Source organism: Mus musculus, chromosome 7, assembly GCF_000001635.26.
Source record: "Mus musculus strain C57BL/6J chromosome 7, GRCm38.p6 C57BL/6J".
Lineage (NCBI taxonomy): Eukaryota > Metazoa > Chordata > Mammalia > Rodentia > Muridae > Mus > Mus musculus.
In genome coordinates this window covers 100,250,687-100,269,068 of record NC_000073.6, presented here as the reverse complement: position 1 = coordinate 100,269,068, position 18,382 = coordinate 100,250,687, and the positions used below count along the sequence as shown (strand labels likewise).

The following is an 18,382-nucleotide window of genomic DNA, read 5'->3' as shown; positions in this document are numbered from 1 at the left end:
CCCTCCCTCCCTCCCTCCCTCCCTCGCTTCCTCTTCTCCGTTGGTCCCTCTTCTCCAAGCCCACTTCCCTTTGCGCCAGCAGCACGGATGATTATTAGGGGAGTAATAAGTATCAAGTCAGAGACCAGTTAGTGCCCTTGAAAATAGTCTGGTGGCACAAAACAACAGGTCCTCCCCTCAAGAAACTAGAGGCCACTCTTTTACTATACCATGAATTATGACACTTTTTTTATGACAAGTTTTTTGTTGGTGGTGGTGGTTTTGTTTGCTCAGTTGTTTCTTTAAAGAGGTGTTTTCTGGGGTTTCAACTTCTAGCTGAACACACAGAATGCTGGGAAGGAAGGTGGTACACCTGGACAGTGCTGAGAATAGCTGCTCTCAATCTGTGGGTTTCCAACCCTTTGGAGTTCACATATCAAATATTTACATTGTGATTCATAAGAGCAGCAAAATTATAGTTACAAAGTAGCAACAAGATAATTTTACGGTTGGGGGTCACCACAACACGAGGCCGTATTAAAAGGTGGCAGCATTAGGAAGGCTGAGGACTACTGGCTTGGGGGGTTTTGCCCAGGCCTCCACTTGTAGAACCTTGCCTGCATGTCTCTTCCATCTGGCTGCTTCTAAACTTAACCACTGTAAACAAGTAAACATGAGCACACTGGCTTGGATCTTAGGTGAAACTTATTGCAGCTTTAGATTTTTTTGGTGACTTGAGTTATTAAATTGTCTTCATTGTTTGTAAAAAGAAAAGGTACTTACTGATTTCTTATTTGGCTGGCTGCTATCATATCCAGTGGTTATGTCCCGTACATGCAAAATAGCAAAAGCCCCACAAAATTTTGGATATTCCTTTGGAGACTCAAAATTTCGAATCCTTTCAAATATGGTTTTGATGGTAGGTGGATCATAACACAAGAAATATGAAGTTTTGGACATATGGTAACCGTATCTGCACAAAGATTTAAAGCTAAAGTCAGATTCTAGGGAACTTTTGGACACGTGCATATTAAAGATAAGCCAACATAATATTTTATAGAAAGTGATACTGATAATATTAATAGTAAAGAAATATAGTCAGGAAAAGGTGGCACATGTTTTAATTCCAGCGCTTGGGAGTTAGATGCAGGCAGATCTCCATGAGTTCGAGGCCAGCTTGGTCTACAGAGCGAGTCTAGGACACCCAGGGCTGCACAGAGTAATCCTATCTTTAAAAGAAAGAAGAAAGAAAGGGGGTGGGGGAGAGGGAAGGAAGGAAGGAATCTGTTCCTCAAAAACAAACTAAGAAAAGAACCCCAAACCAACCAACCAACCAACCAGCCAGCCAGCCAACCAACCAACCAACCAACCAGCCAACCAACCAACCAACCAGCCAACCAGCCAACCAGCCAACCAGCCAACCGACCAAAAAGCAAGCAAGGCAGGTCTGTTGTGAGATCACATGAGAACTTACATTTCATACACTTTTGTCAGTTGCTCCATCAGTGTTACCTTCCTGGTATCCAGGAAAGAGGCCATCTCAGCAACAACAGCAGCTGCACTCACTCCATCTTTGTCCAACACGGAGGTTCCACACAGAAAGCCTGAGGGTTAGACGGTGTCTTTAGAAAAGAGGGAAACCTCCACTACACTTTCCAGTTCTAGACTTCTTCCCTGACCAGGGAACTGAAGAGCACAGGGTCAAGCCAGGTGTGATAATGTATGACTAAATCTCAGCACTCAGGGTCAAGCCAGGTGTGATAATATATGACTAAATCTCAGCACTCAGGGTCAAGCCAGCTGTGATAATATATGACTAAATCTCAGCACTCAGGGGCTGAGTTGGGAGTTCAAGGCCAGTCTAGGCTGTGACTGCCAAGACCTTTTCTCAAAATAAAAACAAAACCCAAAAAATACCGACATGAACCACAAAATAGAACAACCAAAAACCCCAACTCCATCAGAGTCTATTAACAATATATTCAGGGATCTTTAAGTTCTTCTCTGATGGAAAATGTGATTCAGTCCTTTTAGGTAATCAAAGTTTTTAGAAAGGAGACATAAGCACAACATGTACTTAAACTGTGTGCATCTTTCACTAACACCATGGCTACTCAAAGCCTTTACCAAGTCCTTCTCTGTAATCAGATTTGAGGGGTTTTCATCTGACGAGCTACTCCCCACTTGCAGGCATATATACTGCTAGGCATGCATCTCTGCATTTTTGCAACTCAAAATTATAGCCAGAAAGTAAATGTCTTCTCTCTACAGAATTACTGTATTTTAAATGCTTTCAAGCTCGAGAAAAGATTATTAGTATTTACTACATACCAATAGACTCTTCAAATGCAAAAAGGACTTCTTTTCCATTTCCTAGGAGGTCTTTTATCCTACTTCCAATCCATTTAAAGCCTGGTAATGTTTCCTGAAATGTAGAGGAAGCCACTCCAGTTAACTGTCGCTGATGAACACATATTAAAGAGCTCATTTCTAAATACACATAGCTCGTGCATAGTGAGCTCTATCACAGTCCTTGGTCCATAAAGATTTATAGAGTAGATATATAGTCGCAAGCTAACATAACCACACACACAGGCACACCTGATGACCCACTAGCAGAGCAACAGGTGATTTACATCAAATATAACATGTTTATAAGTGGTGATAAATACAGATTCAAAATGCGAGGTATGTGCTACAATCATCTACTGCCTACTAAGTACTGTAACGGGTGTTCCACATCATCCCTTCTAATGCTTACAAACATTATTGCCATCACAGAAGCTTAGAGATGACTCTTCCCAAGACTGCACATAAGGGACGGAGGCAGAGTTTAATTGTATTGCTTTCCTGAAGCAACTGCTGTCCTTTAAGTGCATTAGAACCTTAATATGAGCACTCGTGAAGGATGTGGTTTAGTCTTCTCGAGTAATCAAGTTTTTAGGGACATAACATAAGCTCACCACCAGTTTGAACGGCTTGAACCATTCCACAACACTGTGGCATACACAAAGCCTTTACCAAGCCCATTTTGTAATTAGATTTGAAGGTTTTTCATCTGATGAGCTACTGTCCAATTGCAAGGCATGTCCTGCTTTAGTGTTAACAGCAAGAACACATCATGCACACTAATTCTAGAGCTTACCCTCACTAATCTGCTTCTTAATTTACTTCTCTGCTTTCTCTTAAAACAACAGCAAAACACTAGAAATAGAAAAGCCAACACCGGGCTGGAGAGATGGCTCAGTGGTTAAGAGCACTGACTGCTCTTCAGAAGGTCCTGAGTTCAAATCCCAGCAACCATATGGTGTCATCTGTAATGAGATCTGACTCCCTCTTATGGAGTGTCTGAAGGCAGCTACAGTGTACTTACATATAATAAATAAATCTTAAAAAAAAAAGAGAAACGCCAACACCACCCTCAGTAAAAACAAACTTATTAATATTGCTCCTTAAAATCAAGTTTCTTTTATGCTCAGGATATATCTTTTTGCTGTACACAAGGAAAATCTTTTTTTTTTTTTTTTTTTGCCACACCTACACTTTATTGGACTCTAAAGCAGACTGACTCTGGACCCTTCACAACTTCTCAGACATCTCCCAGAAGGGTTTAGGAAGAAGCCATCATTCATTCTGTGAAGGCCCAGAACCTACCCCAGACTTAGAGCCCCAAGCGAACTCCCCAAGAGCCTTGAGGAAGCTAAAGGAAATGGCCGGTAGGGAAGGCAAGGGACGATATTAAGGGAATGCCTTGGTCTCCCAGGGTCTCCCGAGGGTACACTGAGCCCTGAGGAAGACTGCTCGGGGAAATAGTGGGAGATTCCTGCGCTGAGCAGCTCTTATCTAGATGGCAACTTTGAGGAGCCGTTTGATGTCAGGCTCGATGTTGATGGTCTGGAAGCTGCGGCTGTAGCGACGGAAGGGCTCCCCTTCTGGCCCTATGAGGAACTTCTCAAAGTTCCAGGACACGTCTGAGCGGCGCACAGGACTCCATATGATGAGCTTGGGATCGGTCATGAGGGAGAACGGGTCGTCATAAGGGTAGGGCAGCTTGTCTTTCAGGTAGGCAAAGACAGGATGCTCGTTCTGCCCATTGACGTCACACTTTTGGGTAAGACTAAAGGTGGGCTGGTACCCACCCTAGGGCGGACATACTTGAGGCTGTTCAGGATCTCCTCATTCTGACAGTTCTCCTGATGTCCGAACTGGTTGCAAGGGAAGCCGAGAACTACCAGGCGCCTGGGAAAGCGACATTTCAGCTCATTGAGCTGTTTGTAGTCCCGGGTAGTTGTTCCTCAGAGTGACGCCACATTCTCAATCAGCACAGCCCTGCCTCGGAACGTATTGAAGTCTAACTTCTCCCCATCCAGGCCAATGGCACTGAGATCGTAGAACGACTTGGCAATGTAAGCCATGCTGAAGAGCAGTGAGCCCTGCCCTGCTCTGTGAGCCTCCTTAAGTCCTCTAGACAGGTGGGAAGGAAGGATGAGCCAGAGAAGACCGAAAGGACTTCACAAAGGGCCTTTGAGAATCCCCGGGATGACTTCGAATCTTAGTCTTGAATAAAGTTTCAGCATCTTCTAATTTTTTATTTGTGTTTAACAAGCACAATATTAATTTTCCTTTTCTGTTATTTATGATGGGTGTGTATGTACACACATGCCTGTTCATGTGAATGTGGGTATATGTGTGCCACGGTCCACGTGTGGACTTTAAAAGACAACATAGGGAGTTAGTCCTCATCTTTCAACCTTATTTAAAGCAGGGTCTCTTCATTGCTTGCTATTGCATTCACTGGGACAGCTGGCCTCTGAGCTTCAGAAGGATTCTCCCATCCCCAACCCCATGTTTTCCCAGGAGAAGGACAATTCCATGCATGTAATACTGTATCCAACTCCTCATGGAGTTTGGGGTTTCAAACTCAAGTTCCCAGGAGTGCAAAGCAAAGCTTTACCCACTAAGCCATCTCTCCAGCCCAGAATATTCTTTTACCTGTCTAAAAACTAGAAGAAACTAAAAATATTAGGAGATACTGAGATTTTATTCAAGCCTAAGACTCTGAATTATGACGTTAACATTTTCCTTGTCTATTGCAAAAAAATATATCCTGAGCATAAAGGAAACTATTCTAAAGAACAATATTATACATTTGTTTGTCTTTACTGAGGGTAGTGTTGGATTTTCTACTTCTATTTCTTGTTTTTGAAAGAAAGCAGAAAGGTGAACTAGGAAACAGATTAGTGATGATAATCTCTAGCATTAGTGTGCACGATGTGCCCTCTCTAGTGACACTTAAAGCAGGGCACGTCTTGCAATTGGACAGTAACTTATCAGATAAAAACCTCTCAAATCTAATTACAATTAGTAGCTAGATCCAATTAGTATTATGACCCATAGCCTGATGATGACAAAAACGACAGAAGACAACTTAACTGACATTAGTCCAAGAGGCTGCAAAAAACTAACTGCCTGTCATAAGTCCATGGTCACTGCCTGCCTGAGGGTCACAAAACTTAATGATCCAGCCTGAGAGTCACTACTGTAATTTCTAGATATAGAGTCATTGGGTCTTAGTTTGCATTTCAGAGTTACACTTAAAGTAATGAGTCATAATTCTGTATTTGATGAGTAGAAGCGGAGACTCAATGAGATCTATAGTTTTCTGAAGTCTACACAACTAATAACTTAGATTTTCCCGGTCTAAAATGCTATATGTTCCCATGACATTCCCAGATAATACTACATGGAATAAGAAGTGTTAGTATAATGTCTTAAAGAACATTTCATCTTAGTCAGAAATTCACATACAAAATGATTTTGGCTAGGACGTCTAAGTTATCAAAAATATCAAGCAAGCATGATATTTTCAAAGAAACAGAGGTAGAAAACAGGTAGAGTTATCAGTGAGATTAACGAAAGTCAGTTTGGCGCAGAGATGCCTTTACAGAGATGTTTAGCAAAGTAGCATGCAGACTTCTCATGAAGCCTGCTTCATTCTTACTTCAAAATGAAATCCTTCTTTAAGTGCAATTGCCTTTAAAATTTTAGAAGAGACAGTGGTGGCTAGCATGTAAACATTCTTCACATCGGCGTTTGGTTTGTTTTTCTTCCAGCAATCAAACATCCACCACCCAAACAAAGCTGCCAGCTCATTTCCTGTGAAAACTTTCCAACGGCCACTGCAGAGAGAATAAAGTTCAATGTCAAGACCTTCATAGCTTCTCACGAAAACTTTCTGACTTATAGCTTCAAATCACCTTCCTTTAGATGGGAAACCCCAAATTCTATTATATGGAACTTTTGACAAAACTTTTATTCCATCTTTTGGTGTATAGTATACATGTGTATCTGTGTGTGCATATGTATGAAAGCTGGAAGTGAACACTGAGTGATTTCCTATATTACTTGCCACTTTATTTTTAAATATACTTTAAATTTCATTTATCCTTATTTCTGTGTATATTTGTGTACTTGTTTTCCTGTATGTGCACATCTCTGTAATGCCTGTGGAAACCAGAAGAGGGTGTTGGATTCCCTGGAACTGGAGCACAGATAGCTGTGAGTCATCTGATGTGAGTACTCGGAACCAAACCGAGGACTTCAGAAAGAGAAGGACAGAAGGATGTGCGCTGAATCACTAAGCCATCTCTCCAGTTCTCTGCCTTATTTTCTGAGAGAGGGCTTTCACTAAACCTGGACATCATCAATTCAGCTAGGCTGGCTAGCCAATGAGCTCCATGAGTCTCCTGCCTCTCCACCAGTGCTCTGAGTTCATACACGTAGCTGACCTGCTGTGTCCTGAAAACCCAGATGTCTTGTAGTTACTTACTACCTCTGCTCTTAGACTCTTTACACGCCCTCAGTTCTTGAGAGGAGGAGGAGATGATGTCGATGTCCCATGGAGGGCTGAAGCTCAAATTACTTACTTCTCCTGAAGTTCTGCCACAGCCAGCCGGTCGGCATCAGGATCTGTGGCTAGCACTATCCGGGCATTTTCTTTCTCTGCCAGTCTCAGGGACAGTTCCTAAAACAGTGACCCCAAAAGGCTAGATTATACTAACGAACCTAAATCCAATGTTCTTGTTCCTAAAATTAGGCACTATGTCAATGATATGAATTTCAAAAAGCATGCGGTCTAGAGAGTTTGAACTAAGGCCATTTTCTACAGAAATTTCCAACAAAACTCCTTATTGCTCCAGTATAATTTAACACTAGGGAGCTCACTGCAGAGATGTGTCACTTAGACCCGGCTAGTCTGATGGTTGATAAGCTAAGAATCATTTGAATTTAAAAACAATACCAGCACAGATTCTCCTTCTTCAGGGTTTGGACATTTAACAGTAGAAAAGTCTGGATCTGGATCTTTCTGTTCTGGGACTGGAATTGGAGGCTTAAAACCAAATACTTGAAAAGCCAACTGCACGTAGTCATGTCCAACTCCATGGAAGGAGGTATGAACAAATTTCAAGGTGGTCTTTGAATTTAAGTCCCTGTAAAGGAAAATCAGACACACCCTTAATTACTATTTACTAACCACTTCCTATAATAAAATTTATAAAAAATAAATAGCAAATATTTCATAATACCCATGAAGCTTTCAAAATAACCGTAAGGAGAACACCCAACATGCATATATACTTGGCAATTAGTTTCAGCATGTCACTTCTGTCAGGCTGGCTTTGCTTCTTCAAAAATTGTATTATTTTGCACAAAATACTTTAGTATTTAAAAACACAATTACATTCATTATAACAGCTAAAAAACCTGAACAATCATTTTTAAATGTTTCTAATATCCATGTTCACATTTTCTCCAAGTGTCTAAAAATATCACCTGGTTGCTATGTCTCTCAAATCTTCTTTAATTTGTAAATGTTCTTTCCTTATGTCTCTAATCCTTGCTCTCCCTACACCATGTCCCGTATCTTGGTATGCAAATTATGCATCTTTTTCATATTTTGTTTTTCTTTCTTTCCCTTCCTCATCTCCAGCTGGCTTCAAACTTTCTTTGTAGTTGAGGATAAGTGTGAATTTCTGGTCCTCCTGCCTCCAAGCACTGAGATACGGTATATCATATGGTATATTGCCGTGCCTAGTTTGTGCATTACTAGGGATTCAACCCAGGGAGGGCTTGGCCCATTCTAGCACTTGCTCTATTAACTGAGCTACATCTCAGTCTTTGTTTATATTAGTGCATTCCTCTGATCTGTTTCTACTATGAATGGGTCACTGAATCTAGAGATAACATTAGATTCTATTCTAATTCCTCTGGCAAGAATAGATGTGTATTTTCTACCAAGTCACAAGAGGAAGCCCACAATGCCAATTTCACAATTAATATTTATCAGTGTCCTGTCATCCTCATTCGTCCATCTGCAATTTCCTATCAATTTATTGCCATTATAAGCTTTGGGGATGGCTGCCAAGGTTCATTATCAAGATCACAAAATTGTGATGTTTTAATTGTATTCTTTCTACATTTACTAGCTGAATTTTGGGAAGCTAGGTCAGTGGTAGAGCGCCCCTCCAGCATGCATAAAGTCTGGAGTTCAATCGCTAGCACAGAAAAACGTTCCTCTTTCAGTCAACTCTTTAACTCTGAAATGGAATTTACACATGGAAAAGAAAAATTATAAAAATTAATCAATTTTAAAAGTGAAGATTCGCAAGTCATTAAAAGCCCTGAATTAGTGATTTCAGTCTCCAAATATACAATAATGTGCTTTCTTACTATTATTAAAAACCACTGATTTTCTTTCTTTCTTTTTTTCTATTAATTACAGTGATTCTTCACTTTGTTGACTTTGTAGTCTTTGGTTAGTGACATGCCCCAAGTATCTCCTAGCATGTTAGAGGGGAGAGAGGGAGGAACAGGGGAGGCCAGAAGGGTGGGAGGAAAGAGGAAAGAGAGAGACTGATTCTGACACCAAGCTCATTTAGGACATTTTCTATACCAGGCCTGGAATATACGCTAATCATATTCTCAGGTTATCCTACAGTCCCACTTGGATACCTGTAAAAACAGATCTTCTTCAGATCTTCCATGTATTTCTTGCAAATGTCCTGCAGAGGATCTTTCTTCAGTGGGCTGGTGTCCACTAAATTATCATTCCAAGAATCATTCCAGGGTTCCACACACTCTTCTATACATTTCAGAATTTCTTTATCATGTGGAGATGTGATTTGAGCACCAGTTTCCCAATAAACCTATATGATACATAAATATGGCCATAATTAGTTAAAATGCTTATTAGGCTCTTTTTTTTTTTTTTTTTTAGCTAGAGTAGAGATGATCTTTGGTATTTTTGGTGTTTTGAAGAAGAATATCAAATTAGGCAAGTAAATATACCAATATTAGACTAATTTACCAAAACTAAAATACATTGATGGGGGCCGGGCATGGTGGCGCACGCCTTTAATCCCAGCACTTGGGAGGCAGAAGAGGCAGGCGGATTTCTGAGTTCGAGGCCAGCCTGGTCTACAGAGTGAGTTCCAGGGCAGCCAGAGCTACACAGAGAAACCCTGTCTCGAAAAAAACCAAAACAAACAAACAAACAAACAAAAAAAAAATATTGATGGTAATGAATTCAGAGAGACTTGTCAACAGAGAATCATGTGTTATTTCTAACCTTAGAATAGTAACAAGTCAACCTAAGGCATCAATATAACCACCCTCACCTCACATGCACACACTAGTGTCTAATTACACTCTAGATTTATAACTATATGTTAAAGATAATATATAAAAATAATATCAAAAACCCCCATGAAATGGGTTGAAGAGATAGCTCAGCAGTTAGTTAAGAGCACTGGCTGCTCTCGCAGATGACCTGTGTTTGATTCCCAGTACATGGCAGCTCAAAACTACCTGCAACTCCAGTCTCAGTCTCAGGGGATCTGATGCCCTCTTCCAGCACTGCACAGAGGATACTGTATACATGCAGGCAAAACATTCATACACTTAAATTTAAAAACAAAGAAACCATGAAATATACACAAAAATTTACACTATAAACGCAGTTATATGGCCGGGTGGTGGCGTAAGCCTTTAATCCCAGCACTTGGGAGACAGAGGCAGGTGGATTTCAGTCAGGGCTACACAGAGAAACCCTGCCTCGAAAAGCCAAAAAACCAAAAACCAAAACAACAAAACAAAAAAACAAAAACCCTCAGTTATATGAAACAGAAGAAATAATTTCCATTATAAATTATTTTTTTAGTTTCCTTTTTTATTAGATATTTTCTTTATTTACATTTCAAATTTTATCCCCTTTTCCTCATTTCCCCTCCGAAGACCCCCCATCCCATTCCCCCCTCCCCCCGCCCTGCTCACTAACCCATCCACTCCCGCTTCCCCGAATTCCCCAACACTGGGCATAAAGCCTACACAGAACCAAGGACCTCTCCTCTCATCCATTATAAAATAATGTATCGGAAATAAACTATGCATCAGAAAAGACAGATAATGTTAATTATCTATATACATTTTGACCAGTTTCCAATTTATCAAGCAGCTTAACCAATATCAGGAACAATCACACACAATCCCAAAAGCAAACAACAACAACAACAACAAGTTAATTCTAAGACTTTATAGGGTTTCAAAGCTAGAGGGGACTTTGATTAGAAAACATTTATGCTAATTTTATCATGGATATGGCATGCAGCTCTGCTGCTACACCCTGACAGAAAAATGCAGAATACATTTGAGTACATATACTTCATACTAAGCTGTTACAGCAATGTGACAAATTATTAGACTTAAAATTCTTCTATCAACAACAGAAACAGCAGAAATTGTACAAACTCATAGAAATTGATTAACTCATTACTGAATTAAAAATAGGTCAAGGCGATATCAGGCACATTCAGGGTGGTATAGACTAAACCACTAACCAAAAAGTATACATGGAGGGACCCATGGTTCCAGCCACATATGTAGCAGATGGCCTTGTCGGGCATCAGTGGGAGGAGAGGCTCTTGGTCCTATGAAGGTTTGATGCCCCAGTGCAGGGGAATGCAAAGGCAGGGAGGCAGGAGTGGGTGGGTGGGTGGGGAAACACCTTCAAAGAAGCAATGGGGGTGGGGTGGGATAGAGGGTTTCGGGGGAAACTGGGAAAGGAGATAGCATTCGAAATATAAATAAATAAAATATGCAATTAAAAAATAGGTCAAGACAAAAATCAAGAAGAAAATTAAAAACATCTTAGAATTAAATAAAATAAAGTGAAAATACAACATACCCAAATCTCTGGGGCACAACAAAGGCAGTTCTATACGTTAAAACAAGCAAACAAAAAGCTCTGAGAGATCTCATATTAGCAACTTAGCAACACACCTAAAAGCTCTATAGCAGGAAGAAATAACATCCAAAGAGTAGAAATAATCAAACTTGAGGCAGAAAGCAATGAATAGAAACAAAAACAATACAAAGCATCAATGAAATTAAGAGTTGGTTCTTTGAAAACTCAACAAGATCAGGCTGGAGAGATGGCTCGGCGGTTAAGGGCACTGACGTAGTATAAAGGATACGTAAACAGAACCCAGCATTTTGCTGCATACAGGAAATGCACCTCAGTGTCAAAGACAAACACTACCTCAGAGTAAAGGTCTGGAAATCAATTTTCCAAGCAAATGATTCCAAGAAACAAGTTCTTCAAGAGGTCCTGAGTTCAGTTCCCAGCAACCACATGGTGGCTCCCAACCATCTGTAATGGGATCTGATGCCCTCTGCTGGTGTGTCTGAAGACAGCGACAGTGTACTCATATACATAAAATAAATAAATAAATCTTTAAAAAAAGAAAAAGAAAAGAAAACTCAACAAGATCAAGAAACTCTTAGCCAAATTAACCAAGATATGGAGAGAGAAAAATCCAAAGTAAAGATGAAAAGGACATTAGAACAGACACTGAGGACATTCAGAGAATAAGGACATACTTTAAAAATCTGTATTCTACTAAACTGGAAAACTTAAAAAAAAAAAAAAAAAGGAATTTCTTGATATGTAACCTACCACAGTTAAACCAAGATGAAGTAAGCAATTTAAACAGATCCATAACCTCTAGTAAAGTAGAAGAAGTAATTAAAAGTTTCCCAAAATTTCTGTATTTTTAGGATATTTGTGTTTACTTTCATGAGAAGTTTGTTAAAATGTATGTGTATCCTCCCTCAGATTTACAGATGGTTGTGAGCCATCATATGGTTCCTGAGAGTTGAACCAGGGTCTTCTGGAAGAGCAGCAGTGTCTTAAGGCTGAACTGTATAGACCATAGTTTTTGAGACAGGGTCTCTTGCTGAACCTGGATAGAGCTCCTTATCTCAGCTGTACTGGCTGGCCGGCCAACGAGACCTAGGTCCCCTGCCTCTACCCCACAGCACTGGGGTTATAATTGCAGTGCCGCACCCAGCAATTACATGGATGCTGAGGAACCAAGCTCGGGTCCCATGCTTTCAGAGCAAGCACTTTACCCACAGGGCCATTTCCTCACTCCCTGTTCCGTGTGTTGTAATAGATATGGTACCCTAAAGACTGACTTCAACTCATATTTCTTCCTTGAGTTACAGGATCTCCACAACCAGCTGCTCAGGGCTCATCTGCTTCCCTGGTTAACTCACAATACCTAAAACTTACATGTCACAAACTGAATTAATTATGCTTCTTTCCTGCCTCTAGGAGTGGGCCAGGCGCCAAATCTTTTTTTTGTTGTTGTTTTGTTTTGTTTTGTTTTGTTTTGCTTTTTTGAGACAGGGTTTCTCTGTGTAATCTTGGCTTGGCTGTCCTGGAACTTGCTCTGTAGAGTCTGGCGTCGACTCTGAGATCCGCCTGCCTCTGCCTCCCTAGTGCTGAGACTAAAGGTATTCATCACCACTACCCAGTAGGCCCCAAATCTTAGCTCAGTATCAAACCTTTCTCCCATTTAAGAGAGAACTTGGTGTGTCTGGAGTCCTCCCAAGCATGAAGGAAAATGTAAGAATATGGGTCCATCTCCCAGAAGCCTGAGAGCCCGGCTCAGTACTGTATATCTCAAGCTACTTTTCATCTCTGGCACTCTACTCTTGATGTCTTGTCAGAGAGACTAATGTAGCAAGTAGGTCCTGTGGCCACTGAGAAGCCAGGGCAGCACAGAGAGAGGGAGAAGGAGCCCAAGGCACAATTTCCCTGCCTCTTCCCAGTCCTTCTTCATATTCTTGATATACAACATGACTTGATTTCTGAAATTATAGAGAGGATGTATTTGGGATAGGATGGAGAAATCAAGGAAAAAAAAGTAAAAACCCCAACGAAAAGACCATTGTGATGTACACACCCTGGGAAGCAGTAACACCATCACAGGTGCACAGTCCGTGAGAGCCAGCATCAGGGATTTTATGTTTCCAATGCCTGGCGCTGTTCCTCAGTATAGAAAATAGTGAGTATATATTATTCAAGTAAAAGTTATAAAGTAAGCAAAGGTTGGGAGTCCAAGGCTCACCTTGTACCCGTTGTCCTCTTTGCGGTTATGAGATGCAGTAATCATCACACCTGCAACTGCTTTGAGCTCCTGAACGGCATATGGCTGAAAATAAAATAAAATAAAATAAATAAATAAATAAATAAATATCCCAGCAGCATTCTTCCACTCTGCTTGCTAGATATTGATACATTTTCTATGACTGCTACTTGGCTAAATAATGCAGGACACTTAGATATCATAATTTAAGATCTCCCTGCTCCAGGTTTGATGGGTAAGGTCCTTCTCTAACATACACAGTTCAACAACCATCTAATTATCACCTTGAATGGCCTTTCCTCTCAATCTCCAATTGCTCATTGGTTTAAAAATGTCTTATTCTTTGTGATATGATAATATTTAGTAAATGATTCATGACAGACACTTTGCTGGACTGGAGAATGTGAATGGCACATATAATTACAAATAGCTGGAGGTGGGAATAAACTTAGAAGCCCATCTAATCCATCACATTATGAGTTTTATCTGGCATTACACAGTCATTAGGCAGAAGATTCAAAGGTGTAAGTCTTTTGTCTTCTAACTTGAAGATCTTGACATACACTCTATGGCCTCCATGGAACCTAAGTGTGAGCTCACACTTTTCTTGACTATTTCTCTTCCCTGGATGCTTCCTTCCTGTTTCCACCATCATACCAACCACCCTCCAGACCACAGAAGAGGGGGAAGGGGAGGGGTGAGAGGGGAGGGGAGGGGGAGGGGAGCTGGCAGATGTTCCAGGTCTGACCACACTAGTCTATTCCCTTAATTTGATTTCAGAAACGTTTCAAAACTCACACCCGATCAGAGTTCCTTCCCCCAAGATATTCTGGCTACCCTTAGTCGAGGAAGACAACCCTTGACTTGAAGTCATAGTGATAAAAGGAAGTAAATCTGGGACTGCTAAAAATACCTTATCAACTACAATAGAATAATCTACAGACGTTATTTATTCCTTAAATATTTGATAAAACTTGCATATAAAATCATCTGGACTTGTTATTTTAAACTTGAGAATATTTTTTAAAATACCAATTAAATTTACTGAATAATTATAGATCTTATTTAGGCTCATTTTTTTTTATCAGTTTTGATGTATTAACTGTTATTCTAGGAATCTGGCTATTCATCCGAGTTGCATATTTATTTGAATTACACTGTTAGAAATACTATGATTATCTTAGTTTCTACTGCATTTATTACACACTCCTTTTGTTTGTGTCTCATATCTTCAGCACTCCACGGTTTTATCAACAAATCTTAAGTTACATTTATTTAGTGATTTTGGGGGCACATTCAGGACATGAGACTAGAGAACAACTCGTAGAACTTGGCTTTCTCCTTGTACCATGTGGGCCTCAGGGACTGAACTCAGGCTGTCAGGCTTAGCGCCTGGAGCCATCTCTTCAGCCCAGTTTTGTCTTGTGTTACTATCTTACTTATGTTTTTATGATTTCATTCATTTTAGTCTGCTTCAGCATTAACATATTATTAGAGCACAAGCTCAGTATCTTACCATCTTTCCTTTTGCTAACACATTCCTTAAGCTTACACATTTCCCTCAAAGTAGGGCTTTGCTCTACCTTACAAGTTTTGCTGTTTGTTGTTTTCATTACTGTTCAGTTTTAAAGACACATAGCTTTTGCTTTACATTGTCATTATACTCCCATTTCCACTACCACATTTTTGTCAAGTAGCACCAGTCTCCTAAAAGTGTTCAAATTTGAGACCATGTACATCAATTATAACTGTAACACAGTAACTAGGACATGATCTATTGATTGCACTTAGTACAAATGTGGTTGGTGGCTCTTTAGTCTAAATCAATCTATCTATCTATCTATCTATCTATCTATCTATCTATCTATCCATCCATCCATCCATCCATCCATCCATCCATCCATCTATCTATCTATCTATCTGAATGATCTATCAGGTCAGTGGCCAATCATATCAGTCTTTTAAAAGTCTGTTGATGACTAGTCACTGTTTTTCAGCTCTCAGAAGGAAATGCACACAAACCCCAGCTCAACCTGCTAATCGTGTGCTCAAATCTATGTGCCATTTTTGTCCTGATGAATCAATTTCTGAAAAAAGATCATTAAACATCTCACCATGACCATCAGCTGGTCAACTTACATAGACGAAGCTCAAAGCAAAACTATTTTTCTTCCTTTGGTTGGATTTTCATTGGGTTGGACATATATATGATTTGAATCCTAACTGACTTAAGAAATCCCCCCGAAGAACAGCCCGCTGAGGAATGAGCACGGCATACTTACTACGAAAGGTGTAGGAACGTATCTTGAGAAAAGGTAAACAGGAATATCTTTAGCAAGCAGCACTGCAGCTGTGAGTTTAGCAAGCCTAAAAAGAGAGGTTTCACTTAGTCCTTCTCATAATTCTAATAAACGAACCTTCTGCATAATAAATGTTTCACAATAGGATTATTCTGAATTTTGAAGCAGTATCTTCTGCAGTAGCCAAAGCTGGCTGGAACTCATTATTACTTAGGTTTGTCTCAGACTCACAATCCTGCCTCAGCCTCCCTTATGTGCTGCTATGCCTAGCCAAACAATTCTTATCATCACTAATCATTTAAGCTTGACGTTCCAACTTGAAACTGTTAAGCAAGGGTTTTGTTGCTGCTGTTTGTTTGTTTGTGTCTTTTCTTTAAGGAGCTAGGGATATGGCTCAGTGGTAGTTCACTGGCTTAGTATGTATAAGGCCCAGACAGTCCCAGACACACATATATAAAACAAAAAAACCCTAATTAACCCTCCAAATACAAGAAAACTAAAAGGTCTTTAACGACAAACAGAACTGACACTATAATTCCTTAATTCTCACTCATCTTTTGGTAGTGATAACTGCTTTAAACTAAGAAATGAAACTTGTAAAATGCAACAAGATCAAAGGACAGTGAGACAAATAAACTCCATAAAAAGGTACCATGATTATGAAATTATGAAAAGGTCCTAGAGCAGGATTATAAGAGAACAGAAGCTTCGTAATTACTCCTACTCGGTTCCTAGACCCCCCCACCCCCATATACACACTGACATTATTATTTGAAGTTCCAATATTTTAAGAAGTTATACTTCTATAAAGTCTAAAGCTTATCTCTGAAGTGTTTTTTGACTTCTGTTTCAGCTAAAATTGTTCTCAAGCTTTAGAAAAACATAAAATCAGCATCGGCATGGGACCATGCTTCTATACAAAGGTCTTGTTTCAGAACTTACCACCAGAAAAAACATTAATATTTTACCCCCATTCCAATGTAGCCTTTGCAGTAATTAACGCTGTACCTCTGGCTGCTGCAGCTGCTAGTCACTTGACCCCGAGTGTCATAGCCCACAACAAAGCCTCTTTGCTTGAAGTCTGAAAAACATCTCTCCAGGTATTTGTACATCCCCTGAAACAAATGAACAGATTAGTTCCTGGTCGGGCATCCACCTAAAGTGCCCCCATCCTCCTTTTAGCTGAAGATGAACTGAGGGCCTCAAACAAGCTAGGCAAGGGCATTGCCACTGAGCTACATCCCAGCCTCAGCGTCTGAACTTTATGACTTAAGTCTCTTGGTTTTATTCAGCTGCTTATTGACTCAGAACTGGCTTTGGTGTTTATAGCCATGCTTACTAATGTGGGAGCAATACTGCTCACCCATGAATATGAGATGGCAATCATTTCTCAGATTTTCAAACACATTTAGTACTACAGAAATACCAATTTAGTAACCACAACTTCGGTACAACATACAAAACATGAGAGAGAGAAAAATGGGTCAGTAAGAGGAAAGGGGGCATGTCAGAAAGAACATTCAGAAGAAGCCAGGGAAACTAGTTTCTACTGCAAGGCTCTAGAGGACAGAATTGTCATTATCTCACTATGTAGCCCAGGCTGGACTGGAACTTGCTATGTAGATCAGGCTGTCCTCAAATTTACAGAGTTCCATCAGCTTCAATCTCCCCCTCCCTAGTGTGGGGACTAAAGGTGTGCATAATACCCAGCCAAAGAATTCTTCATGAAAAGGACTGTGTCCTTGTAGACACATAAATAATTTCCAGCATGCATTTGGGGCAAAACAGAAGACCAAAATTGGGTCTGCCCTTCATGTTTATAAGAATACCTTCCTGGACATACAGTTAATTTTTTAAAAGAAGGGTACTGAAATGGAAACTTAAGGTTTCTTTGGAAAGTCAGTTGTGTCAGATGGTGTTTTGCTGGGGCAGACACAAGTAAAAGGACATTTTGCTAATGTAGATACATGAAGGAACATTTTGTTGAAGCAGACGCAGGTGAAAAGATGTTCTGCTAACAAGCATGTGAAAAGGCACGTGATGGATTCTTTGCTAATGACATGCATGTATTGGTCCACTTTACACTGCGTAGTTGAGCTCCAACTGTCAGGACTCCATAAAGAGAAACGCAACAAAAAACTTCTGGTGGTGTGCTGTGGCTTCTTGTTGCTTCATTGGACTTGGGTTGATTGGCAGAGTGATGTCAGCTGATACAGACTCATGTGCTGAGGCAAGGCACATGGAGGACAAGTGATGTTTGGAGGGAGTATAATTAGAACTCAAGGGACTAAGAGAGGCTTGGCGAGGCTTGCTGGTAGTGAGTGATGGTCTTCACTGATTTTTACTTTGCTGGCCTTTCTCAGAGAACTTCTCCTGGTGTTCCTGTTGGCCTTGGTCTGAATCTCTCCTGCTGACTCATGCTGATTCAGCTGAGGTCTGGCTGTTCCTGCTTGGTCATGCCACCATTGCTGCTACCCCAACTCATTCGAACTGGACTGCTGGTATATCCGTGAAGTGTTTGCAAGTGAATAAAGCTGTTGCTGCTAACCTGTAAACCGAACTGCTGATTTCCTGACAACGCAGATGGGACTTGCTCCAAAGAACCTTTCTAAA

At 40.3% G+C, this 18,382-nt stretch overlaps 1 protein-coding gene and 1 pseudogene across 5 annotated transcripts in view; both read right to left on the bottom strand.

The window, feature by feature from the left end:
• The window catches only part of Pgm2l1 (phosphoglucomutase 2-like 1), a 51,600-nt gene that overhangs the window by 9,804 nt on the left and 23,414 nt on the right, over positions 1 to 18,382 (bottom strand). For all 4 annotated transcript variants that reach the window (XR_378271.2, XM_006508205.2, XM_006508204.2 and 1 more), the window contains 10 exons: positions 16,778 to 16,884; positions 15,752 to 15,836; positions 13,452 to 13,535; positions 8,992 to 9,185; positions 7,280 to 7,469; positions 6,906 to 7,003; positions 5,981 to 6,158; positions 2,311 to 2,404; positions 1,454 to 1,583; positions 763 to 952 (listed from right to left, as the gene is read on the bottom strand). Coding sequence is in view for 3 of the 4 variants with exons in the window: in XM_006508205.2 (XP_006508268.1) it covers positions 763 to 952; positions 1,454 to 1,583; positions 2,311 to 2,404; positions 5,981 to 6,158; positions 6,906 to 7,003; positions 7,280 to 7,469; positions 8,992 to 9,185; positions 13,452 to 13,535; positions 15,752 to 15,836; positions 16,778 to 16,884 (1,350 nt within the window). In the remaining variant the exon portion in view is untranslated. The remainder of the gene's footprint in view (positions 1 to 762; positions 953 to 1,453; positions 1,584 to 2,310; positions 2,405 to 5,980; positions 6,159 to 6,905; positions 7,004 to 7,279; positions 7,470 to 8,991; positions 9,186 to 13,451; positions 13,536 to 15,751; positions 15,837 to 16,777; positions 16,885 to 18,382) is intronic.
• Gpx2-ps1 (glutathione peroxidase 2, pseudogene 1) lies at positions 3,508 to 4,525 on the bottom strand (annotated as a pseudogene). The gene has a single exon (NR_033563.1). The product of NR_033563.1 is annotated as a glutathione peroxidase 2, pseudogene 1 (transcript).